The sequence below is a fragment of the Leptonychotes weddellii genome, chromosome 14 (genome assembly GCF_054177405.1).
Source record: "Leptonychotes weddellii isolate Sample4059 chromosome 14, ASM5417740v2, whole genome shotgun sequence".
In the NCBI taxonomy this organism is placed as follows: Eukaryota; Metazoa; Chordata; class Mammalia; order Carnivora; family Phocidae; genus Leptonychotes; species Leptonychotes weddellii.
This window is the reverse complement of record NC_138382.1, coordinates 22,812,346-22,826,370: the sequence shown is the minus strand read 5'-3', so window position 1 is coordinate 22,826,370 and position 14,025 is coordinate 22,812,346. Positions and strand designations below refer to the sequence as shown.

Sequence of the window (14,025 nt, the reverse complement as noted above, 5' to 3'; positions counted from 1 at the left end):
AGATTTGAGCAGACTCTTTGCCAAAGATAAAAGAAGAAAATACATCAGACATTATGAGAATTTGCTAAACTTTGGTTACTACTAAAGGCCTTGTGGTCAGACAACCTGGATTGCAATCCTGGCTCTTTGACCCACGGCAAGCCCACTTAAGCTCTCTATACCTCAATATCTTCATCTGTGAAATATCTGAGGCTTAAATGATTAAATACATATCAAGTGCTTAGAATCTGACTCATGGTAAACACATAAGAAATGTGAGCTTTGCCTTAGTGTGTACCTTTGCTCTGTAGTATTACTAGTATTAACAATAGTACTAGTAGTAGTTGTTGTGTTGAGAAATTTCTTCTTCGTTTTGGCTTCTATAATATTTGAGACTAAATTTCACGATGACATATAGCCATTATGCAGGATTAGTTTTCCTTCTTTTGGGGTTACCATTATTGCTGGATTTATTTCAATATTTTTCCTAATTCCCTAAACTATTGTTTTTTTCCTATTCTGTGTCCTATGATTTAGGATTGTGTTTGGTTACAAGTAAGAGAATGCCCGGATGCCAGCACCTAAAAGACACAAAGTTTTGTTCATTGCATCCAACAAGATGTGCAGAGGTCTGCAGAACTGGGCAGTGTGGTAGGTCCATGACATCATCATCAGTCTCTCAGACTCCTGCCTTTCTCTTATCTCAATTCTTACTTGTGGTTTTCATTCAAATGGTTTCAAGATGGCTGCTAAACCTATGGACATTGCATTAATGTGTCAAGCAGGAAGAATGGGGAAGAATGAAAAGCCATCTTTGATAAGCTTCCGTTTTTATTCTGGAAGGGAAGCTCTTTCCATCAGAATTCTAGATACACACAACAGAACCATGTAATGTGACCATCCCTAGATGCAAAGGACTCTGGGGAATTAAGGGCTTTTCATTCGATACAAAGCAAACCCCAAACAAAATGGTAGTTAGGGAAGAAATAGGGATGCATGGTAACAGGGTAGGTCCTGGCAGTGTCAACAATGAGGGGTATAAGTGAACATCCACAAAACCCTCATCTTCTGATCCCTTCATACTTGGTGACTTCATCGTACGTTTAGTGTCCCTCAGACCCCATCATCCAGCCACACGGCCTTCTTTTGGTTCAACTACTAAGTGTGTTCCTGCCTTGGGACATTGATAGTGGGCTCTCTCCTGCCTGGAGTGAGATCCCCTTGGATCTCACATGGCTGCTTCCTCCTTATCTGTTATATCCCAGATTCTAACGCTTCACCTCAGAGAGCACTCCCTGGCCAGCTAGTCTAAAGAGGCCACCCCATCCATCTCCAACACACAACCTTATTTTAATTCTCTGCTTAGTATCTATATGATTGTATAATCCTACAACTATATCATTATTAAAATTATATATGATTTTTTTACTATATCATTATTAAAATTGTATATGATTTTTTTCCTTGTCCACTAATATTGGTCCATCTTTCCCACTGGGAATCCTGTCCTTCTGTTTGTTGTCATATTGTCAGTGCCTAGAATATTTCTTGACATATAATAAATATTCATAGTTATATGTGGAGTGAATGAATAAATGAATAAAATAATCCCAGTTATCTACTGAATGAATGAGAACATCCCTATGGAACTCTACCTCTTCCCTTCACTATGCAACACATTTTCTCTCCTCATAATCATTTCCCCAGAAATTTGTCAGAGAAGATAACATTTCTGTAGCTTTTGGAGTGCCCCCAGACAGTTCCAAATGTGGCTACTAACCCCATAGTGGCAAACACCATGACGCATGTGCCAAATTATTTTCCAAAGTAAAAATTTTAGAATCAATCCCTGAATAATCTGTAGGTTGCACTATTGAAGATGAAGCCCATGAACTCAATCCTATTCAGGCAGGGACTAGATGAGTTTTCTTGCTCTACCTCTTAAAGATAAAATCATCTCTCTCCCCAGGCTCTCAGTTACATTGCCATTGCTGCCACTTTTCCCACTTGTAATAAATTGCCTCCAAATTTAATGCATCAGAAATTGAGAGCCTGTTGTGCCAATTTGGTTTCTAATTTCCCTGTAATTTGTATCTGTTTCTAGAATGGTAATAAAATCAACCTAAATCATATTTTAAAAAATAAGATTAGGGCCTACAGAAACGCACAGTGTTTTGTTAAAAGAGTAGGTAACCTAATCAGGATTCAGAAATCACCAAAATATAATCATCTGCAAAATTACTGTGGGAAAATTAATGTTTGAATGATACAATCATATGATGAAAATAAGCACAATAATTCTGAATTAATGTAGCTCTCTATTAAGAAATAATTATTAAGGGGGAAATGGGCCAATTAAAAAGGAACTCCTGGGGTCTCTTACCAGGTCCAGAAACAGAACCAATAATCTAATTACTGTCAATTTTGAAAATAGAAATAGACATTGTGATCTTGAGAAAGGGAGTTATTTTTCATGTCACTAGAGGCATGGGGTGATAATAAACCAGATCTTTTGGTGACACTAATCAAAGGATTTGGGATACACATGAATAGAAGGAAAAAAGGAAAACAACCAAAACCTATCACGCTGAACTAAGCCTTGGGCTTTTGAAACACAGAACAACCCTGTACTTTGGGGTTTAGATTTAGGATATCATGTTTATTTAGATGCCCCCTTCCCACCCCAAATAATACCTAGGCACGCACTTACTGATTGATTGTTTCATGGATTTTATTTTTAAGTAATCTCTCCACCCAGCATGGGGCTCAAACTCACAACCCCAAGTCCAAGAGTCAAAGGCTCCACTGACTGAGCCAGACAGGTGCCCCCTACCTAGGCACTTATTTAGTCCCAGCTGACAACATGCCTTTTTTTTTTTTTTAAAGTAAGTTCCATGCCCAGCATGGAGCCCAACACAGGACTTCAACTTATGACCCTGAAATCATGACCTGAGCAGAAATCAAGAGTCAGACGCTTAACTGACTGAGCCACCCAGGTGCCCCAGCATGCCCTTTTTTGATGTACTTTTGTGGTCTCTGAGCTTAGAGAGGATGATGATTATTTGTTCAGAGTTTTACCATTTATAAAGCATAATCTGAATTTCTTATCTCACTTAACATATGGTATTCAGACAGCTTTGTTATTTATTCAAACAAATACACCGAGATGAACATAGTATTTTATTTTATTTTTATTTTTTTAAAGATTCTATTTATTTATTTGACAGAGAGAGAGAGACAGCGAGAGAGGGAACACAAGCAGGGGGAGTGGGAGAGGGAGAAGCAGGCTTCCTGCAGAGCAGGGAGCCCGATGCGGGGCTCGATCCCAGGACCCTGGGATCATGACCTGAGCCGAAGGCAGACGCTTAACAACTGAGCCACCCAGGCGCCCCATGAACATAGTATTTTATTCGCTTATATTTTCCACTCACTGTAACTAAGAGAGCACCATCACCACCGAATGACTCTCCCCAGAACAAAAAAAGAAAAGAAAAGAAAAAAAAGAAATCTATGCCAGGTTGAATTTTTTACTTCAATGAGCAGAGAAGCATCTGATAGATGGTTTCATCTTACGAAGAAAGGAAGAAATTTAAGTCTACAATACCAAATAGTCCATGAAAGTAAAAAAGTCTATTTTCATTTAAAAAAAATATTCTATGGTCTAAAGCCCTAGAAGTGAAAGCATAACTTAACACAGTCTTCTGGAGGACAAGTCAGCAGTAAGCATGGAAGCCTCTCAGAATGCATGTATTCTGAAGATCTCTCTCCAACAGTATGAAATGCACATGTAAGTGCAGGAGATTGGTGAAATACTTACATACATTACATGGAGAAGTACACAGCTATAAAAAAAGAATATGTTGGGGGTGCCTGGGTGGCTCAGTCGGTTAAGTGTCTGCCTTCAGCTCAGGTCACGATCCTGGAGTCCTGGGTCCAAGCCCATGTCGGGCTCCCTGCTCAGTGAGGAGCCTGTTTCTCCCTCTGTGCTCTCTCTCTCGCTCAAATGAATGAATAAACTCTTAAAAGTAAAAAAGAATATGGAGGATCTCCATTCACTGATACATTGTGATTTCTCGGAGATACTGTTAATTGAAAAGAACAAAGTGCAAAAGAGCATATGTGGGTAAGCTACGTTCTGTTTAAGGAGGAAAATAAGAAAACATAACTCGGATGTGCTTATCTTGAAAAAGGAAACATTGGGGATTAACCCAGAAACTATGAAGTGGATTGATTGCCTTCAAGGGGTGAGGAGGTGCAGGCTTCAAGGGATAGGGAAGAGAATGACCTTACTGTGTAAAAGGGCATATAGTTCTGATTTTTGGAAACATTATGTGAGTAATCATGTGAGCACAAAGGACAAACAGCTCTGAGTCGTCATCTTACACTCAGCTGAGCAGAGCATCTGACTATAATGTTTGATGAATGAATAGAATTTGAACTTAGACCTCCTGACATCCAACTTGCTGTCCTGACTCTTCAGAACTGGAAAGGACCTTACAGAGGTGGCCCGGCCCTCCTCTCTTAACAGATGAGAAACCAAAACCCAGCAGGGTGAACAAAGTCAAGTGTCAAAACCGGCTTCTGCATCAGAGGTCCAGCACATTATTTTTTTCCGGAAAGCACGCTGCCTCTAACTTGAGTTGAACAAAATGTGCTTCATGTACCTTGATACATTTTTCCTTATTACATTTTTCAATCTCTTATTTAACAATAACTGATTGAGCATTTTTGTTCTTTCCTTCTTTTTTACTTTCCCTTCTTTCTTTTTCTTTTTCATCCTTATGATCACTTTGACCCCGAAAAGATTTTCAACTGAAATACTACTATAAGAGAGGCATTCTAATGGATGCTGGGATGCAGAGTGCATCGGGGCCCCTGAGTGGCTCCGTCAGTTAAGCGTCCGACCCTTGATCTCAGCTCAGGTGTTGACCTCAGGGTTGTGAATTTAAACCCTGCATTGGGTTCCATGCTGGGTGTGGCGCCTACTTAAAAAAAAAAAAAAGTGCACACGCGGCAGGTTCCCTGCCCACAGTGGGGGACACCTGGACACAAAGAGGTACAGCCCAGTGTAAATGTCATCACTGAAGTCCTCTTGGTTTGGATGGATCGTGAGCAGCTTCCCAGAGGCAGAGATGGTTAAGCCTCATCTCAAAAGGAAATGGGAGTTTTCAAGTTATTTGGGGCCCCAGGAAGGAGGGTGTCCCCAGCAGAGGCACAACAGGTATGAAGGAACAGAGGCAGTAAACTCTAGTCCCTGCATTGATGTTCGCTATGCTCTTTAGACTTAAAAAAAAAAAAAAATCTCTTTCTAATGTAATCAGTTCATCAGTTTTAATACCACAGCTCACGTTCTGGTAACTGCTTATGCATTTTATTGCTGCCCTTTCAAAAAAGAGTCATTGATTTGGCTCCTCCTATGTTGAATCCCCTGCACAAGTTGGCTACAGGGTTTTAAATAATCAGTGCACGCCATGGTAACCCGCACTCCCCCTCATTCCACAAAGGTGCATCGATTAGCACTTGCTGGGCCCAGAGCTAGGTGCTGCTGCAGAACCACAGGGGATGCAAGGGGGCTGGCCTGGGGAAGACGGAGATATCATCACTCACCCAGTAGGAAAAGCCCCTAAGTAGACTAATTTCAGCCGTTGCTGTGTTGGTTTAACTACTGCCAATTCCTTGAAGGCAGGAACCAGGTAGGACAGTGCCTGGAAGTCACTCCTGACTCTCCTCCTCACATATACCCCATATCTGTCACCGGGTCCTGTCCATTTTACCCCATACATGTTTTTTCAAATCCATCCATTTCTCTCCATCTTTATCACCACCTCCATATTGTGAGCCACCATTATCTCTCCTGTGGTTTACCCAACTGGTCTCCTTTCATCATTGCTAATCCCTCTGTAATCCTCTCTAATCTATTATCCACATGGCAGCCAGAGTAATCTTCCCAAAATGTAAGCCTAATCATGTTCAACTCTCCCATTTGCTCAAAATTACTCAGTGCCTCCCAACTGTTCTTGGTATAAAGACGTGGTCTGTCTCATTGCATCCCCAATGGGAGCAGAGACCCTAAGCCAAGGTGGGAAAGAACAACCCATGTAATTTGATGCCTCAAATGCTTAGTCTGCCCCAAATTAATTCTTCACATATCATTCATTCACTTAGCGTCGAGATCTTTCCATATTGGCAAATAGAGAGCTATTTCTTTTTTTCTTAATGACCACATGATATTTCATTGGGTTGATGTTTCATAATTTATTTAACCAGCCCCAATCCCACTTAAGATGTGCCCAGGGCTATAGGTACACACTCTTGTACATATATCTTCAGCTACTATTCTCTTTCAAAATATTTTTAGCTCTTCCTACAATATTCTTCCCCTTCCTATATCTTCCATATAAACTGTTGAATTGGGTTTTTGAAGCTCCCTAAAAAATTCTCTTGGAATTTTGCTCATAATTGCAAAAATATGTATATAGGTTGTATGTAAAGAATGAACAATGAGGATATGGAATAAGATTCTCCACAGTCTGGCACAAGTGATTCTATGTGAGTAAGAGTTTTGTGCAAGAAGCCAAAAAAAGAAATAGCAAATTTAGAAGCATAATTCAAAAAGACAAGAAAAGGAGCGCCTGGGTGGCCCAGTCGGTTGAGCGTCAGACTCTTGGTTTCAGCTCAGGTCGTGATCTCAGGGTCGTGAGATTGAGTCCCACTTTGGCCTTCATGCTCAGCACAGAGTCTGCTTGAGATTCTCTCTCTCCCCCTTTGCCCCTCCCCCTGCTCTCGCTTGATCTCTCTCTAAAAATAAACAAATAAAATCTTTTTAAAAAAAAGTAAAGAAAATGTAATTTTATTGAATTGGGAGCCCATTCAATTAGTTCGTTGTTAGAAAGCTATCTACTGAGCAGCTCCTATGGGACGGGCACTGTCCCATAAGCAGGGATATAGACAATATCTCTATATTCTGGTGTGTGAACACAGCAATAAACATATAAACATGTACAAAGACCCACATGTAAAGATTCCAGATGGTGCGGGGCACGAGTTAAGGGCATAAAGAGCAAGAGATGGGAACTGGGACTTGCTTTTGGTTGGGTGACCAGGGAGGCTCGCCCTGGGAAGACACATTTGAACTGAACTCTGAATGACAGGATCCAGTTCTGCAAAAACTCAAGGGGAGAGCATTTTGGGCAGAGCAAACGGCCAGTGCAAAAGGCCCAGGGCAGACATGAGATGAGCAGGCTGGAGGAGCCAAGAGACTGTGTGCAGTTGCCGAGGTGAACCACGGTGAAGGGGAGACGGGCAGGCTAAATGAAGTAAGTCAGGAAACAGAGAAAGACAAATACCGTACGATCTCACTTATATGTGGAACTGAGAAATGAACAGAAAACGACAACAAAAACCAAGCTCAGATACAAAGAACAGCTTGGCGGTTGCCAGTGGTGGGGGTAGGGGGTGGGGGAAACGGGTGCAGGGAGCCAAAGGTACAAGCTTCCAGTTATAAAATAAGTTCGGGGATGTAACGTACAGCACAGGGACTATGGTTAATAGTACTGTCTTCCAGGGGTGCCTGGTTGGCTCAGTGGATAGAGTATGTAACTCTGTAACTCTCGGTCTCAGGGTCATGAGTTCAAGCCCCACTTTGGCCATGGAGCCTACTTAAAAAAAAAACACAAATATTTGTTACTATAAGCCCTAGAGTTTGGGCTTATAGTTGTTGAACATTATTGCTTCTGTGAACCCTTCTAGGCCTCCCACCCATCCACACACATGAACACTCCCCTCTCTAAACCACTTTCTCACCTCGCACACACAGACGAGCACACACACCAGCCACTGGATGGAGCAACCGTACACACATGCATCTGCTCTGCTAGCCAAGCACCTCTTAGAAGCACAGTGCAAACTGTGGCTTAGTACACTTACCTCTTTTTTTTTTAGAGTTTTATTTTTTTTATTTTAGAGAGAGAGACAGAGAGAGAGAGAGAGAGCACCCACATGAGTGGGGAGGAGGGGCAAAGGAAGAGGGAGAGAGAATCTCAAGCAGACTAAACTTTTCTTGAACTAAAATGAATCTAAAAATGCTCCTTGAATTTTGCGTTACATTGCAGCATTCTCCTCTGCACTCTCTGCCCTCTCCCTTTCTGCCCAAAAGCAGGGCATAAAATTTCCCTTTGCAACAGTGTCCCGGCCACCCTCTGTTCTTCTGTACCAGCAAGAGGAGATGACTCTTGTCACTGGAGACAGCACTGACTTGAGTCTTCATAACAAATCTTACTAAATAGCCTTTCTCTTCCATTAGTTTTCCCCATATATTTACCCTGACACAATTTACCACTCCTAGAAGCCCAAACCTCTTTCTTTGTCTTGTCACTTCGGCACAATTTATTGACCTTCGTTAAAATGGTATAAAAGCCCCCAGGCCTCACCACCTTTGAGGATTTTCACTTCTTTTCTGTGAGGCTCTCCTTGTGCATACGAAATAAATCTTTTCTCCTATTAATCTAGCTTTGTCAGTTTATTTTGCAGGGCCCAGTCATTGAATCCAAGAGGGTAAAAGAAAAGAGTGTTTTTCCTTCCCCACAGAATCCAATACACCTTTAAGGAAAATCTTCCAAAACTCACTGCTGAATCGTTACCACAATTGATACAATTTGGTGACAATCACTAATTTCACACTGTTGTTTTGTAATTTCTCTCACCAGTAATTCACAAGCACCTGAAATAACTAAATCATATCAGGAGTCATAAAGTGTGTGATAAAGCAAAACTCACAAGTTGATTAGCAGCAAGTGAACTCCGACTGAATAATAACTAAAAGGAAAAAATGTAAGTTCATTGAGGCTTTGTCTTTAGCCTTATATCTAGGTAGCAAGTGCTTTGCTACTTAGAGGAAGAAAAAAAACCTGTATTTGTTGCGGGGAGGGGAGCCCACATAAAATAAGGGCTTAAATTCTTTTCTTTCCCAGGTGTGAGCATCTGAAAAGGGGTAGAGAGAAAGCAGTAGGGCCAGAGAAGGGAGGAGCACCGCCTCCCCCCACGTGCAAGGAAATGCTATTTTTATTCACACCAGTGGTAAATGTAAAGAAGTTGTTCTCAAGCTTCAGCATCAGGATCACCTGGAGAGCTTGTTAAAACGCGATTTGCTGGCCCACCCCCAGAGTTCCTGATCCAGTAGGTCCGGCGGTGGGGGGGGCGGTCTGAGCATTTGCACTTCTAAGTAGGCTCTGGTGCTTGCTGCTGACGCCATCCTGGGACCACACTTCGAGAACTGCTGGTGTAGAAGAAAGGATTCTGTGAGGATAAAGTCATCTCCCCAGGGAGCTCCATGGCCAGGTCACTGACAACCTCTCACGGGTCCTTCTGCTTCTCCCCTCATAGAAGCCTCTGGTCTTTTTAGTCCACCAATGGTTGGCGCCCTGGGCAGGGTGCAGAAAGGAAAACTACAAGCCAAATGCTCAGAAGCAAGGACCACCCCTTGTGCTCGTTCAAGTTCCCCTGAAAGCAAAGCCTGAAGCAAAGACTTGGGAGCAGTGGCTTATCTGGAGGTGATCTCAAGCTGCAGGAGTGAGGGCGCCCGGAGGGAGGACACTCCAACATAAAGGTGTGCTATTCAGGTCCCTCAGTTCTCCTGGGACCTCTAGGAAGCTGAACACTTTCCAGAATTGCCCACCAGAAAGATGGGAGACTGGGCGTTATCCACCTGCTAGACCCATTGGTTGAGGGTTGACTCCGGACCTTAACTCTCCTGCACTTCCAAGCCAAGGCAGCTCCTGTGGCTCATGAGAAGGGCCTGGGGCAGAAGGCAGGTGACTGAGCTCTGAGCACCTGTCCAGCACAGCCTCATAGGAAGTCAGAAGTGGACCTATAGGGCACGAAGCAGACGCCAGAGATATCTGCCCCCTGGCTGCAGGCTCAGGTGTGCATGTCGGCTGGGAAGACCCGGATGCAGGCAGGTCCTGTAGGCTCTCCTGGTAAGCCATTAAAAAGAGCTCTAGTTGTTCCCCCACGTTCATGGCAGCACTATTTATAATAGCCAAGGGTGGAAGCAAGCCCTCCTAATTGCAAAGAACAAGCCAGTGGTTGCCAGAAGGAAAATGGGTGATGGGATGGGTGACATAGTTGAAGGGGATTAAGAGGTACAAACTTCTGGTTGTAAAATAAGTAAGTCATAGAAATAAAAAGCACAAGATAGGAATATGGTCAATAATATAATGTCGCGTGATGGCTACACTTGGTGTGATGAGCATTGCGTAATGTAAAGAATTAGTGAGTCCCTGTGTTGCACACCTGAAACTAATATAACATTGTATGCCAATTGTATGTCAATTAAACACTGAAAATTATGAATTTAGAATATCACATAATTGCTCATTCTTTTTATTCCATATTAGCCACATGGGAAAGTCCCAGGATGGTCATGCCAACTATAATTTCTATAGTTTTAAAATATTTGTAGCAGTTTTTCCATAATTTCTTTAATCCACTCTCCTTCATGGTTGACAAGAGACTCTGCAAGATGTATATGTGATGCACAAGTGTGGGGGAAGAATGCCCACAGGGAGAATATTTGAGCAGGGAGTGCAGAGCCGGGGTACCCGTGCTTCTCTCTGGATCTGCTGTCCCAAGCAGCCTTCCTGTGTGTGCATCTCAGGAGCCAGTCTGGTAAAAGGGAGCAACCAGGCACAGTGAACACTCCAGATGGGTCTCCCTCCAGCCCTGCGTACTCTGCTCCACTGTGGTTTCCTGGGATAAACCTGGGGTACATAAACCTTTGCCTTAGGCTTTGCTTTCTGGGAAATCCAAGCGATCATTTTCATCAAAGAAGATGGGCATTCTAAAAAGCAGTTCCATTTTACACTGCCATTTACCCAGGAGCCTAAGTATGACCAAACCTTATCCCTGTCAATCGAATAAATGTAAATAATCTCATTAACTTAATTGGCATTTCTTTTGTGATGAAAAAAATTGAGTACATTTTCATGTTTATTAGCTATGTTTGTATCTTTTCTGCTTTTTTTCTTTCAAATTTTTATTTAAATTCTAGTTAACATATAGTGTCATAATGATTTGGGGAGTAGAATTTAGTGATTCATCACTTACATATAACACCCAGTGCTCATCATAACAAGTGCCCTCCTTAATGCCCATCACACATCTGGCCCATCCCCCACTCCCCTCCCTCCATCAACCCTCAGTTTGTTCTCTATCATTAAAAGTCTCCTGTGGTGGGGCGCCTGGGTGGCTCAATTGGTTGAGCATCTGCCTTCGGCTCGGGTCATGATCTCAGGGTCCTGGGATCGAGCCCCACGTCGGGCTCCCTGCTCGGCGGGAGGCCTGCTTATCCCTCTCCTACTCCCCGCGCTTGTGTTCCCTCTCTTGCTGTCTCTCTCTCTGTCAAATAAATTAAAAAAAAAAAAAAAAGTCTCCTGTGGTTTGCCTCCCTCTCTCCCATTCTCTTTTTCCCTTCCCACGCATACATGTTTTGTTTCCTCAATTGCACATATGAGTGAAATCATATGGTATTTGCCTTTCTCTGACTGACTTACTTTGCTTAGCTTAATACTCTCTAGCTCCATCCACGTTGTTGCAAATGGCAAGATTTCATTCTTTTTGGCTGAGTAATATTCCATTGTGTGTGTGTGTGTGTGTGTGTGTGTGTGTGTGTGTGTGTGTGTGTGTGTGTGGTCTGTCTGTCTATATCCCCTCTTCTTTATCCCTTCAGCAACTGATGGACACTTGGGCTCTTTCCATAATTTGGCTATTGTTGATAATGCTGTTATAAACATTGGGGTGCATCTACCCCTTCAAATTTGTATTTTTGTATCCTTTGGATAAATACCTAGTAGTGCAATTGCTGGGTCATAGGGTAGTTCTATTTTTCACTTTTTGAGGAACATCCATACTCTTTTCCAGAGTGGCTACACCAGCTTGCATTCCCACCAACCCCTTTCTTTGCATCCTCACCAACATCTGTTGTTTCCTGTGTTGTTAGATTCAGCCATTCTGACAGGTGTGAGGTGGTATCTCATTGTGGTTTTGATTTGTATTTCCCTGATGAGTGATGTTGAGCATCTTTTCATGTGTCTTTTAGCCATCTAGATGTCTTCTTTGGAAAAATGTCTATTCTGGGCGCCTGGGTGGCTCAGTTGGTTAACCGACTGCCTTCAGCTCAGGTCATGATCCTGGAGTCCCAGGATCGAGTCCCGCATCGGACTCCCTGCTCAGCAGGGAGTCTGCTTCTCCCTCTGATCCTCCCCCCTCTCATGCTCTCTCTCTCTGTCTCATTCTCTCTCTCAAATAAATAAATAAAATCTTAAAAAAAAAAAAAAGAAAAATGTCTATTCATGTCTTCTGCCCATTTCTCATTTTTTAAAGATTTTATTTATTTGAGAGAGGGAGAAAGGGTACAAGTGTGGGGAGGGGCAGAGGAAGAGGGACAAGCAGGCTCCCCGCTGAGCAAGGATCCCAATGCGAGGCCCAATCCCAGGACCCTGAGATCATGTCCTGAGCCGAAGTCAGATGCTTAACTGACTGAGCCACCCAGGCACCACCTGCCCATTTCTTAACTGGATTATTTGTTTTTTGGGTATTGAGTTTGATAAATTCTTTATATATGTTGGATACTAACCCCTTATCAGATATGTGATTTGCAAAGATCTTCTCCCATTCCTTAAGTTGTCTTTTAGTTTTGTTGATTGTTTCCTTTGCTGTGCAGAAGCTTTTCATCTTGATGAAGTTCAATAGTTCATTTTTGCTTTTGTTTTCTTTGTCTCCGGAGATGTGTCTAGCAAGAAGTTGCTATAGCTGAGGACAAAGAGGTTGTTCCCTGTGTTCTCCTCTAGGATTTTGATGGTTTCCTGTCTCATATTTAGGTCTTTCATCCATTTTTGAATTTATTTTTGTGTATGGTGTAAGAAAGTGGTCCAGTTTCATTCTTCTTCGTGTTGTCCAGTTTTCCCAACACCATTTGTTGAAGAGACTGTCTTTTTTCCATTGCATATTCTTTCCGGCTTTGTCAAGGATTAGTTGACCATATAGTTTTAGGGTTCGTGTCTAGGTTCTCTATTCTGTTACCTATTAGTCTGTTTTTATGCCCATACCATACTGCCTTGATGATTACAGGTTTGTGATATAGCTTGAAAGAATTGTGATGCCTCCAGTTTTGCTTTTCTCTTTCAGGATTGCTTTGGCCATTCAGGGTGTTTTGTGGTTCCATACAAATTTTAGGATTGTTTATTCCAGTTCTGTGAAAAATGCTAGTGGAGTTTTGGTAGGGATTGCATTAAATATGTAGATTGCTTTGGGTAGTATAGACATTTTAACACTGTCTGTTCTTCCAATCCATGAGCATGGAATTTTTTCCAATTTCCTGTGTCTTTTCTTCAATTTCATAAGTATTCTATAGTTTTCAGGGTGCAGATCTTTTAGCTCTTTGGTTAGGTTTATTCCTACGTATCTTATTGTTTTGGGCGCAACTGTAAATGAGATCAATTCCTCGATTTCTTTTTCTGCTGCTTCATTATTGGTGTATAGAAATGCAACAGATTCTGTACATTGATTTTATATCCTTCAACTTTGCTGAATTCACGTAGTAGTTCTAACAATTTTTTTGTGGGGTCTTTTGGGTTTTCTACATAGAGTATCATGTCATCTGCAAATAGTGAGTTTGACTTCTTCCTTGCTGATATGAATGTATTTTATTTCTTTTTGTCATCTGATTGCTGAGGCTAGGACTTCCAGTACTATGTTAAATAACAGTGGTGAGAGTGGACATCCCTATCTTGTTCTTGACTGTAGAGGAAAAGCTCTGTTTCTCCCCCATTGAGTATGATATTAACTGTGGGTCTTTTGTATATGGCTTTTATGATGTTGATGTATGTTCCTTCTCTCCCTACTTTGATGAGGGTTTTTATCAAGAATGGATGCTGTACAATGTCCACGATAGCCAAACTGTGGAAAGAGCCAAGATGTCCATCGACAGATGAATGGATAAAGAAGATGTGGTATATATATACAATGGAATATTATGCAGCCATCAAAAGG

General features: G+C 42.1%; 1 protein-coding gene across 1 annotated transcript in view; it reads left to right on the top strand.

The window, feature by feature from the left end:
* Positions 1-1,367, top strand: part of C14H9orf153 (chromosome 14 C9orf153 homolog) — a 51,217-nt gene extending 49,850 nt beyond the window's left edge. The window contains exon 4 of the mRNA XM_031037984.2: positions 517-1,367. Within this exon, the coding sequence (XP_030893844.1) occupies positions 517-752 (236 nt within the window). The 3' untranslated portion in view covers positions 753-1,367. The remainder of the gene's footprint in view (positions 1-516) is intronic.
* The last annotated feature ends 12,658 nt before the right edge of the window (positions 1,368-14,025 follow it).